Source organism: Hydra vulgaris, chromosome 08, assembly GCF_038396675.1.
Source record: "Hydra vulgaris chromosome 08, alternate assembly HydraT2T_AEP".
Lineage (NCBI taxonomy): Eukaryota > Metazoa > Cnidaria > Hydrozoa > Anthoathecata > Hydridae > Hydra > Hydra vulgaris.
Window position 1 is genome coordinate 27,722,322 of NC_088927.1, and position 17,261 is coordinate 27,739,582.

The 17,261-nt window shown below is 26.0% G+C and overlaps 2 protein-coding genes across 4 annotated transcripts in view; one reads left to right on the forward strand and one right to left on the reverse strand.

Annotated features, from left to right (window-relative positions):
• LOC100206631 (coilin) overlaps window positions 1–7,538 on the reverse strand; it is a 67,338-nt gene extending 59,800 nt beyond the window's left edge. For both annotated transcript variants that reach the window (XM_065803356.1, XM_065803355.1), the window contains exon 1: window positions 7,259–7,538. In XM_065803356.1, the coding sequence (XP_065659428.1) occupies window positions 7,259–7,485 (227 nt within the window). In that variant the 5' untranslated portion in view covers window positions 7,486–7,538. The remainder of the gene's footprint in view (window positions 1–7,258) is intronic.
• A 5,053-nt stretch (window positions 7,539–12,591) lies between these two features.
• LOC100213870 (cerebellar degeneration-related protein 2-like) lies at window positions 12,592–16,280 on the forward strand. 2 transcript variants are annotated; one of them, XM_065803357.1, is made up of 4 exons: window positions 12,592–12,822; window positions 14,070–14,182; window positions 14,276–14,411; window positions 14,919–16,280. In XM_065803357.1, exons 1-4 carry the CDS (start codon window positions 12,759–12,761, stop codon window positions 15,878–15,880), a joined length of 1,275 nt encoding a protein of 424 aa, XP_065659429.1. In that variant the 5' UTR covers window positions 12,592–12,758; the 3' UTR covers window positions 15,881–16,280. The 2 variants fall into 2 exon arrangements, with proteins under 2 accessions (XP_065659429.1, XP_065659430.1); XM_065803358.1 differs by lacking the exon at window positions 12,592–12,822 and adding an exon at window positions 12,993–13,130.
• Window positions 16,281–17,261: the final 981 nt, after the last annotated feature.

Sequence of the window (17,261 nt, forward strand, 5' to 3'; positions counted from 1 at the left end):
AAAAGTTAATGCCCCATTTATTTGTGCCCCTATCTACTATTAAGACCAGATCAAGAAGAGGGCAACCAACCATATCTTTCTTTTTATTAAGAAATGACTTATAATTAGTTGCACCATTCACATAGGCCATTAGGCAGATTAAAGAGGCACTCGTTTTTAGTAACACATTCAACCATTGATAATTCAAAAATAGGGTTATTTAAAAATGCTGGCATTTTTGGTGTGAATTTGACAAGTTTATAATGTTGGCATTTTCAGATAGTTGGGTCTTATGGTCTTATATGCTGTTAATCTTAGGTCAAAACATTGCATTAAAAAAATTTACAAGCATGTCAAAATAGCTGAAATTGGACTTTTTAGGTGAATGGACATTTTGCTTTTAGATATATTTGAGTTCTAAACTGCAGCAAGCTGCCTATATTTTGTCTATTTATTGCAGACAGTAGTAGCTAATCAGAAAACTTATGTGTAAAGACTTGTGAATGAATAGAAAAATGCTACAGTTAGTTTTATTTATGTATCTGCATAAAGAGAGGTAGCAGCTTCAGGAGAAAATGGTAGTGGTAGAAGTAAGAAAACTTAGAGAGAGTGGGTTTTACAGGGTGCGGAAAAAGTTCCAGTAAGTATAATTTAAAAAAATTATCTGTATGGTGTTTCCTTTCAATATATAGTGTGTTTTTAGTATTCTTTTGTATTCCTTCATATTCTTTTAGTATTTTTTATTATTATTTTGTTTTAAATTAAAGTGTAATTTGTTTCTCATCTTGTACAGGAACTTTTGCTGTTTTTGCTGTTTATATTTTTGTACGGGAACTTTTTCTGCACCCTGTATATTTTATGAACGAGCTTTTGTTAAGAAAAAAAGATGCTTGAGATTGTTTATATTAGAGAAACAGCATAAAAGGGGAAGACTAAAGCCTGATGATAATGATAATGATGATCATCATCATCATCATCATCATTATCATCATCATCATCATCATTATTATCAACATCATCATCATCATTATCATCATCATGTTGATCATAAAGATGTTTATGTATAAATATACATGCATATATATCAGGGATGCAGAGTCCCAAAAAATACTCCGGATTTGAAAGTCACAAAAAGATTACTTTATCCTAGTTTTTGGTATCCAGGAGCTCTAAAAATATAAATAAGTTTATGGACTACTAACAGCAAAAAAAATTAAGACTTTTAGGGTTAGAGGAACAATAGTTTTTTAAGCCCGGAGTCCTTAGGTATAATGGCGGCAAGAACTCCGGGCTTAAAAACAATAAGTCATTAAATCTCATGAATTTTTTTTATTATAGCAGATAATAAGTCAACAAACATGTTTAGAGCTCCTGGACACTACAGACTCGGAAAAAGTAGAGATATAAAGCCGGAGTACTTTTGGGACTCCGCATCCCTGATATATATATATATATATATATACAATGTAACATAAATTTTAAATTAAAAAAAAAAATTTAGGATTTATAAATAATTATGCAGCCCCAGTCAAAACCTGGCCCCGAACCTGGCTATATTTTATCAAACCCAGCCCAGGTCAAATTTCAACCCCAGTCGTTTACTACTTGCCATATTTGCCAAACACATTTACATTCTTGTATGTTAAAGTTGATCATTAAAAAAAACTCCTACTTTAAAAAAAATTGTTGCGCAAGACATTTTTGTTTGTTTTTTAACGCAATATTAAAAACTTTTTACGCATTTATTTACTGTTTGTCTAGCTTGTTAATTTAACTTTATAGTGCTAACTTAAAAACAAGTTTTTTATTTTACAAATTATTACAAATTTAATTATTATTACAAACTTTTATTTATTACTATATATTATTTATTATTTATATATTATTTATTATTTATACAGCGGTGGCCAAAAATTAAAGACCACTCATTTTTTAATTGGTTTCTTAATCTTCAAATTAAAATTAAGAAGATTCTAATTGACATAATAAATTTTTTTTTTAATACCTTGTTATATAAATCATACGGATTAAAGTGGTATAATTTTTTTAATCTAATTCTAATTAATTAGCGTTTAACTTATTAAAAAACTGATGAGTACTTATAAATCTTCTTTAAATAAATTGGACAAAATTTAACGACCAAATCTTTAATTTGCACTTATTAAAAATAATAATCTATTATTTTTTAAACTGTCTTATTAAATTGCTTATTATGTTGGCTATAAAATAAAATTTCAAAACCTGAGTTTCGATATCAAATAAACATTTATTTTTTGAATTGCAATAAGGATATAAAAATATTGCAAAAATGCATGCAAAGATCGAAGAAAAAGACAGATACGCCGCTCTTGTATTAAAAGAAGAAGGCTATAGCATCAGGCAAATAGCAGAAAAGCTAGGAAGGTCTCACTCTTGCATTATTAACATAATTCAACGATACAAAGAGACCGGGTCAATTAATGATCGTCATAGGAATGAACATCACCGTGATGTTCGCTCGTTAGTGAGATTAATGAAAGAAAACAGACAAGCATCATCTACAGACTTGTCTACGAAATGGACACTGTCAAATGGTCTGAAAGCAAGCCCTAGAACTGTGCGAAGGGTCCTCCACAATTTAAATTATTTATGGCGTGCTGCTGCAAAAAAACCATGCCTAAATAAAAAACAAAAATTTGACAGGAAAGAGTGGTGCAAACTACATAAAAATTGGTGGAGCCATGTGGTCTTTAGTGATGAAATGAACGTTGATGTAGACAACAGAAAAGGTCACGTAATGTAACGTAGACTTCCAAGCAAACAGTTCGATGAATCATGCATTTTGAAACGAACAAAACAAGGTAGTGGTTCAATAGGCATTTGGGCCTGTATGAGTGCCTGTGGAGTTGGCATTTTTCATTTATTGGATGGTAGACTCAACAAAGAAAGGTACATCGAAATTTTGGAAAACTCGCTTATTCCTAGCATTGATTTATGGCAGTTGCAAGATGGATTTATTTTCCAGCAAGATATTGCGCCGTGTCATAAAGCGCATGTTATTAGCGATTGGTTCAATTCTAATAAAATTGAAGCGCTTCCATGGCACTTTAATAACTTAAAAAATATACCTGGAACCCGAAAACTGATCAGAATAAGAATAATGAAGTTGTGTTTTAGTGTGCAATTTTTTTTTTAATCTGATTCCCTTCTAACAAGGCTGCAAGCAACCACTATTAAGTTGCGAGTTACTAGGAAAAAAAAGAATAGGTTTAAAGAACAAGGAAATAGTGGACGTAAGACTTGAAAAGTTGTAGGCTGTATGAGTCATGCAAACATGAAGATGAGAGAATATTTTAAAGGGTTGAAGTGCAGGGAAAAAAAACAAGGCAAATAAAAGTTTTAAAAGCATACAGGGACAGATACAGTAAAAGAGTGAGATTTTGTTGAATGACAAGTCAAGCGAGAATTAATTTTAGTTGTTGAAACTAGAGATAATTGCTCCTTTGATCAGCAACCATGATAGTATTGGTAGAAAAAAGAAAAAGATTTTTACGACAACAGCAGAGAGCTTGGCAAATAAAGTAGGTCCAACTACATTTAAATTGCGTTTTAGACCATGTCTAGAAGAGAAAGAGCACCATTAGAAGAATCAATCCTAATAGGGATTTGTGGAGGTAGAGAATGGAATTATAAGTAAAAAAATGGAGAGCACAATAAAGAGAAGTAATCTTAGCAGTTGCTAATTTAGCAATCTATTGTATATATATAATTCAGTAAAAGGTTGCCATTTATAAATATACGAATGTCGACAGTATTGTGATAGTTGTTTATAGTAAATAACTGCGATTATCACATAGTAAATAACTGTGATTATCACATATTCACAAGCCACTGCAAGCCCTAATCTGTTATAGAAAAGAGATCAGATTCATGATTCACTGTTCTAAGCAATTAAAAAAAAAAGATTTTTTGTCAAGACAGGAGTATAAAGTTGAGTTAACAGCAAATAGAGCCACTTTAAATGTAAGATTGTCAGGAACATCATTAATGCACAAAAGAAACAAAACAATACCACAGATAGAACCTTAAGGTACCCCAGTTACTTTAAATGAAGAAAAGCGTTGGCCTTCAAGGATGACTTTATTAAAGTGGTTAGAAAGAAATGATTTGATTGTCTCAGAAACTTTTCCAGATACTTTATTGCTTTTAACATATCTAAAGCTTTTGAAAAAGTTAGGCATGCTGGTCTTCTCTATAACCTTGCTATATATTTAACCATATAAACCATGGAATAGAGGCTTGACTTGAAACCAACAAGAAGAAATTATAGGATTACAAGCAATAAACTATGCAGTTGTCTCAGTCCCATTAATTAATCTAAACTCATAACGTAGGGCTTCCAAGCCCTCCCGGGAAGCGCATGCAATCACACATCTTGTTTGTCCACATTTGAAGTAATTTTAATCCTAAAAAAAGCAAACAAAATTGTAAAAATTAGAAAATTTAATTATTAAAAAAATGAAATTAATTTTTTTTTATATATATATTTAAATATTTATACAACTTTTGTATTCTTCTTTTTAGAATGGTTGTTGTTTTTAATACCGAATATGATACAAGTTGATAAAAAAAAAATATATATATATATATATATATATATATATATATATATATATATATATATATATATATATATATATATTATATTTTATTTAAAATAATTTTTATTTAAAGTTGCATATCAAAACTTTCAATTTAACAACAATTGAAAGTTTTGATATGCAACTTATTCACAATTTTTATCAGTTAATATTATTCAGAAACTATTTGCTATGTACGCTAGAACTATGAGAAACTTTGTTAATTTTCTTTTCTTACCTTTGTTCGTTTTGAATTCTTTTCGCTTTTATATTTGTTTTTGATATATTTTCTGTTTTTTCTCAATAATAGGAAAATAGGAAAATAAACTGCTATTGATTTGTATAACATATTATTTGATTAATAAATTTTGTAATGACAAAATAAATTAAATAAAAGAATAACATGGTTTCTTTTATAAATGTATTTACCGCATTTGATGCATGTCTAAAAGTGTTTCTTTTATATTGCCCAATTTCCAATGTTAATACAAATTACTAGTGATAATGAAAATAACGATGGATATTTTATAAAAAATGTTTATAAAAACATAAAAAAAAGTTAAAATTGGCTGCTAAATATTTTGTTAAAAATTTAGTAAATTAACAATGCACTAACCCACAAGCTTTTAGAGCATTATCAATAACAATAGTTCATCAGGAAATAAACTATCAAATTTAAATGCACAATTTGGATAATCCAACAAAAATGCAGACTATTTCAATGGGGATAGTGAAAATAACCAAATATTTATATTTAAGTATAAATACTAATGACTTTTTATTTTTTTACATATAAAACTTGTAAAAAAAATATATTATATATAAATATATATATTTGGTATTAAAAACAACAACTATTCTAAAAAGAAGAATACAAAAGTTGTATATATATTTACAAATAAATAGCAATCAGTTTCTCTCTTTCCTGTGCATTGATAAAAACAGTAATGTTTAGCAAAAACATTTCAAAAACAAATTTAAAAATTTTCAATGTTTCTAGCGCAAATAATAGAGTATTTCCTAAATATACTTACTGAAAAAAGTCGCGAAAAAACTGTATATTAAAAAATGTTTTTATTTTCATTATAAACTCATCCGCATTTTTCCTTGACTTGTATCAACTTTGGAAGATAACAAACGCCCTAAAAATAAGAAAACAAAGACAGTATTATTATAAAATATTTAGGTATATTATTATTTTGGAAAGATTTTTATTTAATATTTAATTTTTTTTAGCTTACTTACTCTACTTTGTATAGTCTTCTTTTCCTGTCTTTAAGTATTGCTGTTTTATTTTCTCTAGTTATAGCTTTATTCTGCTGCAAATTCTTGAAACGCTTACTATATAGAAATGTGGTCAAGTTGTTTAAAAAAATTAGGTTAAGCGTGGACAAACAAGGCATGCAACCGCATGTGCTTCCCGGGAACATCATCCATGCGCAACAGAACTGTTAATGGAATCAGCCTCTCTGAGAGCTACCACAGAGTTTAGGGAACCTTACTACCAGAACCTTTAAACTGAGTTTTAGAGCTGTACGCTCATTAGGACATAACAAAGTTGCATAGCTACTATCAAGGAGGCACAAGCAAAATTCTATGATTAGAGTCAAGAAGATCCAGCATTCATCATTCTAGGCAGAAAATAATGCAAAACAGGTTTATATCTACGACAACCTATTAGATGACCTTTATTTAACCAAGAACCCCATTGCTGAGGAGTTTGAACAGGATGCAGTTAATATCTGCCCAAGATGAGTATTTTTATTGAGACATCTCTAGTGTTGCTTTAATTGTCCCTTAAAAATTATTATTTAAAGTTATTACTTTATTACTAAAAAAATTTACAATCGTTTTTTTAATATACTTTTATTGCTATATTAAACAGATTTTCAAAAATTAAATAAAATAAAAATTTAAAAACAAACAATTAAAACAAACGAAACAATCATAAATTTTGAATTAAATTTTTCAACTTAAGTCAAGAAAACTGTATGAGGTAAAAATAAGGATCTATCAGAAGTACTATAAATGGTAAATAGTACTATAAAATGGTAGATTTATTTTTACTGATAATTAATATCATCTAATATACCTGGATCCTTTTGTGTATCAGTTATTGCTGACTACTATGTCTATTATATTCATATCATAACTATAATATCCTACTATGTCTATAAGATTCATATCATAAACATAATATTCATACTTCAAATAATATCATATTTAAAAAATTATTCTTTGTTGATAATCATAACTTAAAAATCATAAGCCACTTTTTTTCACTTTTTGTTTAAGTTTTTTTTAAAACATAACAAGTAATGCACAAAAAATTGAAGTTCAATTGTGCATTATTAACTTGTTTTTTAAGTCAGTGAAGTGATTTAACGCATTACAAAAACTTATTATAGTAAATGTAAAGGAGTACTGCTTTAATTACACTTTTGTTAAGATATATTTATGAGAAAATTATTTATTTTTTACAAAAAAATGACTTACTGTGTATTATTGGACTTTATGAGGCAAGAGTTTTAATTAAATGATTGCTTTAGCCTAGCTTTAGTCATTGCATTAGATAACTGATCAAAAATTCTATCATTAATCTTTAGGTATGTTTTATGTTAACAAAGACAAATTAGTTCAAATCTGCTCAGAAAACTTACTTTACATCTAAGACATCATTTTCTTGCACAACTTCTATACTTTCTTGAGGTGGAAAATAAAACCCATCATGATATAAAGAAACATTTTCTCCAAAGTTAAAAAATCTCTTTTGAATCAAGTAACATAAATCTGCAACCTTTTGGCACTTTTCTTTATCAACTAAATAACATACTTTCCTTTGATCAACATTGGAAGATAAATCTGTAAATTTTAACTTTATTCTCATGATTCAGTACTGGAAGTATATAAAATAAGTAATTATTATCTAGATAAATACTTCATAACAAATTAATTATAATTTTTAAATTCAATTACACACACACACACACACACACACACACACACACACACACACACAAACACACACACACACACACACACACACACACACACACAGATATATATATATATATATATATATATATATATATATATATATATATATAAATATATATATATATATATATATATATATATAAATATATATATATATATATATATATATATATATATATATATATATATATATATATATATATATATATATTTAAACAACTTTAAAAAGTATTCTACACAATAGAGTGCTCAATGTTCATAAAAGAACAGAGCAATTATATTAGTAGTAGAAAATCACTTAACAAAAAATTTTTCCATTTAACACTGTGTTTCATCATCAAAGATTCATCAGATTTCTGATGAATCTTTGTTGATGAAACACAGTGTTAAATGGAAAAAAATTTTGTTAAGTGATTTTCTACTACTAATATATATATATATATATATATATATATATATATATATATATATATATATATATATATATATATATATATATATATATATATATATATATATATATATACATACATATATATTTATATATATATATATATTTAAATATATATATATATATATATATATATATATGTATATATATATATATATATGTATATATATATATATATATGTATATATATATATATATATATTTAAATATACATATATATATATGTATATATATATATATATATATATATATATATATATATATATATATATATATATAATACTTTTTTATGCTTTTAAATGAAAAATACTTTATAAAAATTATTTTTTATAACTTTTTTTAACAGACATAATAAGATAATCTTAAATAAATATTTTTAGCATTTTAAAAACAAAAATAATAACAATCTTCTGTATAACAAAAAAACCAAAACAAACATAATAGCCTCAGAAATAAATATTAGTATATTAAAAATAACAATACTATATTTATTATCAAATTTGAAAGCCATTGCACAGATCATTTAGAAGAGTTTTATCTGATAAACAAAACTCAAATTTTCTTTAAAGATTTTCCTTTTCAACAAAAGTTATCGGGCATCAAATACCATCATTCCTCTCGTTCTTTTCTTGTACATTATACGATACCCACACTCACGACATCGAATTGGATCACGTGCTTTTATAGTATTTTCAGAATGACACTCGCCACATGTATAAACCATATCCTTAACAATTGAGGCACCTTGTTGTAAAGCATCCATAATTATGTAATTAAGATTTACCTGTTAAAAAAAATTACACTAAGCAAATTTTAAATCAATCAATAAGAATCTGATATTAAGATAAAAAAATTATTGAAAAAAAAAAGTTATATAATTTAATATTTTTACAGGTTGCTATTCAAATTTGATTTATCATTTTGATTGATTAATAATCAAATATCATTTAAAATAAAAATTATTATTTTAATTTGTTTGGTTATTTTTCTTCTTTAAATACATAAAACCAACTTGAGAGTTTTTCAAATTGTTGACTAAATGTTGTTTCAAACTTATGTAAGATTTAATGAACACTTTGTCAAGTCCAAACAAGGCATTATAAGGTTTTTAAAAACGACATTTACTTTTTTATGTGATTAAATTAAATCACTAAAAACTTATCAGTTTTAACTAATTTTTACACCCATTTAACATGTTTAACTTTATGCACTCAAATAAACAAATGAACTGAAAAAGTACTCAGTTAACTTTTTCCATTTAGCTTTTAAATAACTTTTTAAAAATTATTTAAAAAGTTTTTTTTAAATAACTTTTTTTTGTTATATTTTTGCTGATTTAGGTTACACAAGAGCAACTTTTTATAAGTACAAAACTTTTCATATAAAAGCTAAAAATAAAATAATAATTTTTGGTTTAAAATTCCCATTTTCAATGCATTATATTTTCTTGAATTAGAAAACTAATATTTTTATGTCTTGTAAATGTAAGTTAAACAATACATATAAAAATTATAACCGTATAGTTATTTTTATTAATAGATTGTTAGCCAATTTATAGTGTTTAATGAAAAGCAAAAGTATTTTACTTCAATATAATGAAAATGTAAAACGAACGGTCAAATAAAAATGGAAAACGTTGATATACTCAAATTATTTGCAAAATTTATTATCTCTATTTAATTTAGGCATTTACAAGCTAAAACTAAAACCTATTTATTTATATTTCTAAAAAATTTTAAGTTAATAAAACCTATTTTTTTGTCTGAATTTTTTTATCTATTTTAAAACCTATTTTTTTTTTATCTTTTTAAAATTTTAGATGTTTCTAAAAAATTTTAATGATATAAGTAGGATCACAAATTTGTAAATTGAAAAAAAAAAAAATCATCTATTGAAACCACGCTTTCACTGCACCCTCGTGAACATATTTTTTTAACGAATTTTGTAGCAAGCCGGAATCTGCCATTTAAACTTTGTTGGTTTTATAACATGTTTAAATTAGCTTCATATCAGGTTTTTTTAATATTTTAAAAAAGTTCGCAGTCCGAATTGCTGCGCGATTATTTCGCGTACGACGACGGTTGCAGAAAATGGTTTGGTTCTTCTATACTCATTTAAAATTTGGTCAAATAGGCAAAACAGACAATTTTTTTTTTAATTGACCATTCGGTATTTTGAACGCTTGCGATTCTCAAATAATTAATCAAAAAAGTACGAAACAATTGTCTGTATTTCAAAAAACTAGAAATATTATCAAAAATATAAAACAAAACAACATACAAATATTCAATTGACTAAAATATGGTAATGTGCTGACAAAATTTTGACTAAGTAAAATCATCGATAAAATGATAAAATAAATTTGGCTTCCATACATAGACCAAACTCTAAAAAGCAAACTGGAAGACTTTAGGACTTTTTGTTCCTAGACTCCAATTATCGCAATCTTTTGCAAAGCATCCTTATGCGGTAGAGTGGTAGAGCGCTCTCTTAGAAAGAGGGGGTTGTAACCACAATAAAGTAGCCTCATCGACTGTAGTGGCCAACTGGGTTGACTATGCGTCAATAAGCGGAAATATGATTTTACTAACACTTCTTGAAATATTTTCTTATTTTAACTTAATATTTACTAACACTTCTTGAAATATTTTCTAATTTTAACTTAATATTATAAATATTTTGCTTTTATAAAAGGGGAAATTACAGGGTTAAAAATAGATGTTTTTGATAAATTTTTCTATAGCTTATAATAAAAATCAAACTTCTGCATCATACTCATGTTTTTCCAACTAAACAATATATCAAATTCATTAAAAATCAAGAAAAGTCTAAAAAAGTTTTTCTGTAATACTTTTTCTTGTTTAGCTGAGTCCGCAATCATTAATGGATTAAATCATGTTATTACAGAAGTAACCAGTTTTTTATTTGATTGAAGTTTTACCCAATAAATAGCTACAGATCTGTAGTAAGATATCTCAATTCTGGCGTACTACAGATCTGGTATACAAGTCTGTTATACTAGAGATCTGAAGTAATATACCTCAATTTATTTTTACGGGTTTGATTTGAATACAGAATCGACATATAATTTTCTCATAATATCTTTGTTATTTATTGTAATAAATAATAAAATAATATAATAAATAAATATGTTTTTATGTTCAATAAAGAAAACTATCTGTATATAACTTCTTCATACATGTAAACTCAATTAATCCGTAAGAGAAAAAAAAATCCGGTTTTCCAAATATTTGAAATTTTTTCAATATGCACAAAAATGATTATTTGATGCCCTTTATAAAGATAAATTCAATGTAAACGTAACAATAATTTTATAAAAATATTATTAAAAAACATTCAATGCTTCTCGGATTAATATTTTATCTATTTAACATATTTTATTTTTCAGTGTTAGTGCGACGCTTAGTGCGGTCTTTAGCAGGTAAATAACATAAAAAAGAAAAAAAGGAGAAAAAATTTAGAAGGTGGCTATTTCAGGCACTGAAATAATGGCTACTATTTTGTAGGCCAGATGTTATTGAGAACAGTAAACAAAAAGAAACAAACTGGTGACTATATTGCGTTGATAAGTGACAAAAAAATTTATACCAACTATGTATATTGCGTATAAAGTTGCATTATTTTAATATGACTAAGTAGTAAATTAATCAAAAAAAGATTTCACAGATGCTTATTATATTTAAGTGTAATAATATTACACTTGAACATAATAATTTTTTGTAGTTATTAAGGTGCTCTAAGAAGACCTGTTTGTCTAATTACAGAGCACCGCAAAGTGCTCTATAATTAGATCATTTAATTATTTAAAAAGTTTTTTTTAAATAAGAAACAAATCTCCATCAAATATTACACAAGTGTTTTCAAATCTTTGATCTTTAATTTATTTTTAATAAATATATAATAATTAACACCAACTGCCCCCAATTTACATAAACACACTAAAAAAAAATAAAGTTATATGTTTTTACCTTAAGGGTAATTACATACCCTACTTCTTAATGGTAGAAAAATATATCTTTAACGTTAATAATTATACCAAAATGCAAAAGGGTCATTTTGTACCTTAAAAGCAGAGGCGATTTCATGGTGGGGATAGGCGTGGGGGTGGGGGATGTGTTCCAACACTCCAAAGAAGAATAATTTGAAATTATATTCGGTTTTTTGACAAGTATAGTCAGCTAGTCAGATATTTGACACAATTCAGTCGGATATAGTTTAGTTCAGGGGACCTTTTTCTTTCCATAGGATCCGAACGGTATTTTTAGCCCCGCCCCCCCTTCCCCTCCTACACTTTTTTTGATTATAGTATCGCCTCTGCTTCAGAGTATCATGTTCTATCTTAAAGGATATAGTCTTCTTTCATAGGGGTAGGATATGTGGTATACCTTTAAGGTTGTTTGTACCTCTTTTTTTTTAGTGTGTGGGTATTCATAAAAATTTTATCTTAAAAAGCAATCGAATAATAAAAGTTATGACGTCATGTGTCTTTGATTACTTTTTTTGCGATAAACAATTCGAGTTTTCATTATTCAGAAGTTTGTAGTTATCGACCCACCCTTACTCGAAACTTTCGCTCAATCACGCTGAGGTTTGAGAAAATGTTGCAGAATGTAGACATTGCTTTATCAATGTAATAATAATAAAATGTTGTGAAAAACAAATTACTTTTGATCCTATCGGATTATTTAACTATGGAAACTTTATCGAAAACAAATGTCAACCTGAAAGACTCAGAAATTTCAACATCAGAACAAGGTATTTTGAATTACAGGCATTTGTAGGTATTGCTGCTAGCTATTTGTTATGAAATATATATATATATATATATATATATATATATATATATATATATATATATATATATATATATATATATATATATATATATATATATATATATCAAAGTTGTGAAATGATCATAATATTGCTCAATGATGCTCTGCATTAATATTCTTTTATCATGTTAAAATTTACAATAAAAGTATTGCTATTTGACAGTCAAAAGTTACATGTGGCAATATAAAGTGTACCACTGTTTAAAGCTGAATTTTTAAAAAGTGTATGTAAGTATATGGAACTTTTGATATTTGTAGCCCATTTTATTGGACTTATAAAAAGAACTTATTAAAGTTATATATGAGAAATTGCAAAATTGGAAATTATGCAATTTCTCAGAATAAGTAAATCATAATGATAAATTTATTATGTTTTACTTTAACATATAAAAATTTTAATAATTGAATTGAAATTAAATTAAAGCATTTTGAGCTTTTATTTAATTTTAATTCAATAGAAATAGAAATAACTTCAAACTCTTGTTGACAACAATTAGAAATAATTTAAAATTTTAAAAAGAGTGAAAAATATTCATTTTAATAGTGTTTGTATTTTTAATATTGTAAGTTGCATCTGTTTGATTTAAGTTATACTATTGAGTGGAAATTGAGTGTATTGACCAGGGTTGGGGTCTATTAAGTTTTGATCAAATACAAACACAAATACGTTAATTCTAGATTTCCAAATACAAATTCAAATACAGATATATTCAATCAGTATTTTCCAAATATATATACAAATATTTGTAATTTAGATTTAAATTTTTTGAAGGCAAGACTGATAAAATGGTGTACTATATAAAAGAATTAAAACAAGTCTTCTAATAAATACCTCCTAATAACAAATTTTTAATTTACTCAAGTGTAAAAAAAAAAAAAAAAAACATCTTGCTACTTCTCGAAAAAACACTAGTTAACCTAGTTTACGGAGGTGCAAATACATTTCAATCAAATATAAATATAGGTTCAAGAAATTTTTTTATCAAATAAAATACAAATACTCCAAATTAACCTATTTTTACCAAATACAATTGTGTATTTGACCCCAGCCCTGGTATTGACATTGGTTTTATTGTGCATCATTTTAATCTAAGCAGAATCTCTTCATTTTTATAAAAGTAATGCTAGTTATTTTATCCAACTATTTTTTTGTTTGTTATTTTATAGATTTGCTTCTTGCTGCTGAAATCGGTCAAGCATTGTTAGAAAGAAATAAAGAACTAGAGATGCTTTTAAAAAACACTCAAGAGTATGCTGAGGAACAAGAAGAGAAAGCTAAAGTAAAATTTAAACTTTATTTGAATGTATTTTTAAAAATTTAAATTTGATTTTTAAAATTTTTTTTTTTTTTTTTTTTTTTTTTTTTTTTTTAGTTTTATTACAATCAGGTTGAAAGTTTAAGAGAAGAAAAAGTTTTATGTACTCAGTTTTATGAGCAACTTGAAGCAGCAAATCAAAGGCTTGCTGACAAATATAAACAATATAAGAATAATTGTAAATTGTTAACAGGTAATGAATAAACTAATGGAGAATAAAGTTTATCTATATACATTTATCACAATAGACGAGGCACTATTATCATGTTAATGTTTTTTAATGTTCAAGCTACATGAAATATTGTTTGTTTTAATAATTTTTATGATTTGCAAGAAAAAATTTAATATCGCTATTTATTGCATAATAAAAAAATTTATTTTTCCATTTATCTTTGTTTTATTAATAATATGTTAAAAGGCTAATAATTTTAGTCAATACTTGATAAATCTCTATCTCTTTTAAGATAAAAACTTGTAGACCTAATAATCTGCATAATACCTTTGGCAAGTGTTTTAAGTGTTTGTGCTTGTTAAAATTTTTTCTGTGCTAAACTTATTTATTATGTTATTATTATTAGTCAAATATGTTTATTATATATATATATATATATATATATATATATATATATATATATATATATATATATATATATATATATATATATGTTTTTCATAACAATGATTCTTATTTACTATTTAGGTAAAAATGATTATCTATGGGAGCACATACATTTATTAGAGAAAAAAAATGAAGAGTTGCGTGTTGAATTAAATAATCTAAACACTGAAGCTAATACAAATGAAAACAATGTTGGAAAACCTATTAAAGAGAATAGCCAAACAGCAGATGTTATTTCAATAGAAAATGAAAGTATTGACAGCATACTGCTACAAGATGAAGAAAAACAGTTTGACGATATAAAAAAATTAGAAAAACAAGTAGACCAGTTAAATTTGTATATATCTGAGCTGAAAGTACAATTAAATATCATAAGACTTCAAAAGGAGGAAGTTGAGCTCAATTTGGAGAGTATTTTACATGAGAATGACATTCTTCAAAAAAAAGTAACTTCATTAAATCAGGAAGTTCGTGAGTGGGAAACATTTGTACATCGAGAAGAGAATTACAAACTTATTGCGAAAGCATTTTCCCCAAAGCATTTTATTGAGCTTGATGACAATAAAGATGCATGCAAAAAAATTTTCATGGTCAAAGCAAAATCTTGTGAGTTTCTTAATAAAAGCAAACAGTGTCCTAATGAAAGAGAATCAAACAATACATTGTTTTCTCAAAATAGCAGTTCTTTCTTAAGAGAACTAGATACGGACTACGCGGACTTAGTAAGACGCTATGAAGAATTGCTAGAAAAGTTTCATAACAAAGAAAAATTGAATGAAAATCCTGAAAAAGTTAGAAAAGTTCAACGTGCAATACAAACTCTTTCTTTTGATTTTACATCAAAAATATCTCCTATGACTCCTTTGAAAAATTTGTTTGCTACTCCCAATGAATCTTTAAATACTAATTTAGAATTAATTGAAAATAATGATCATTCTGAATCATTAACAGTATTTCCTGATACTTCTATGAACAATCATTTAGATTACAAAAAGATTTTTTCTGAAATCTTTATTAAATTAAATGAATCAAAAAGAATTTGATACAAAATATTTAGCATAATCACCCAAATGCTGTTTAAATATTTGTCATTCACACAATTCAACGTCTCTTTTTTCAATATACAATATAATAACTAACTGTTATTTTAGTTTCATATTGCAGTAAATTTTAATTAACAAACTATTTATTTAAAAGAATCTTTAAAATATTTTTTTAGATTTTATTTATAACAAATTTTTTTTCCTTATACGCAAAGAATTTTACTTTTAGAAGTTTAACGTTTAAATTAAATTTTTTTATTAATATTTTTTATACTATTTATTTATCTGCATTTCTTTTGTTACTATCTTAACAAAACTTTAGATAGGTGGAATTTTGCTCTTGTAAAAATTTATAAATTCAATAAACATTGTAAAATAGAAGGAAATAATTTGTGTGCCATTTATACGTTTTCTTCCATATTACTTATTACTTGCTTGGACTCTAAGTTTCGATGCTGCATCAGATTGATTTTTTAACTTTATAAAAAAAGTTATGAGACGATTACAATTCTATACCAGTGTCTAGTCTGTTTTTCTGCCTTTTAGCGTATACCGTGTATAAATATCTATATCAAGTCTAATTTTGACATTCTAATATAGATTACATATTGGGGGAGATAAGTTGCTGCAAAGAACAATAATGTATTTAAATATAATAAATAAGTAATTACAAAAAGTTCAACAAAAAAAATAGGCGTTGTTTTTTATTATTGTATTTTATTAGTTAAAGCAAACTAGTTTTTTTGTATCAAGTTTGTGATAAGTACTTAGCTACGTCAGTGGGTGCGAAAACACCTCAGTTCGCCTTTTGCAGTTTTTTCTTTGAGTTATTTGATATTAAAGGAATTTTTGAAACAAGTCGGCCGATTTTAATTTATTTTGCAAATATTTTTTAGCAATTTATAAAAATGCAAGAACTTTATAAAAATTGGTTTTGTAAAATAATATCCAACTACATACATATAATTCCATTGTTTATACATCCACCCGGTACACTGATGTCTCTTTTTTCTTAAAAAAGAGTATTTTATTTTAGAATTAAGAATCTCAAAATTAAATTTTGTCAGCAAAGGTGTAAAATAATGAATGATTTCAAGCTTAAACTATGTTTTTCTGATTCAAGACAAATGTATTTACTGATCAAGCTTAACAAATGACCGGTTGAAAACTTTAATAATTTTTGTACCACTTAAATCTTATTTATATTTTAAATGTAATTTTCAAGTCGAAAATTATTTTTGGGTCTAACCTCCCAATTGCATACAGGTTTAGCATATACCATATTGATATATGCGGCCGTGACGCAGTGGTTAGAACGCCTGCTTTATAAGCAGGAGATCCAGGTTCCAAACGAGCTCTGGACATATTTTCGCGTCACGGT

Excerpts from the sequence above, each read along its gene's own strand:
- LOC100213870 (XM_065803357.1), top strand. The coding sequence starts at position 12,759 with ATGGAAACTTTATCGAAAACAAATGTCAACCTGAAAGACTCAGAAATT. Across the intron at positions 12,823-14,069 it reads AATTTCAACATCAGAACAAG|ATTTGCTTCTTGCTGCTGAA; the intron begins GTATTTTGAATT and ends GTTATTTTATAG. Across the intron at positions 14,183-14,275 it reads AACAAGAAGAGAAAGCTAAA|TTTTATTACAATCAGGTTGA; the intron begins GTAAAATTTAAA and ends TTTTTTTTTTAG.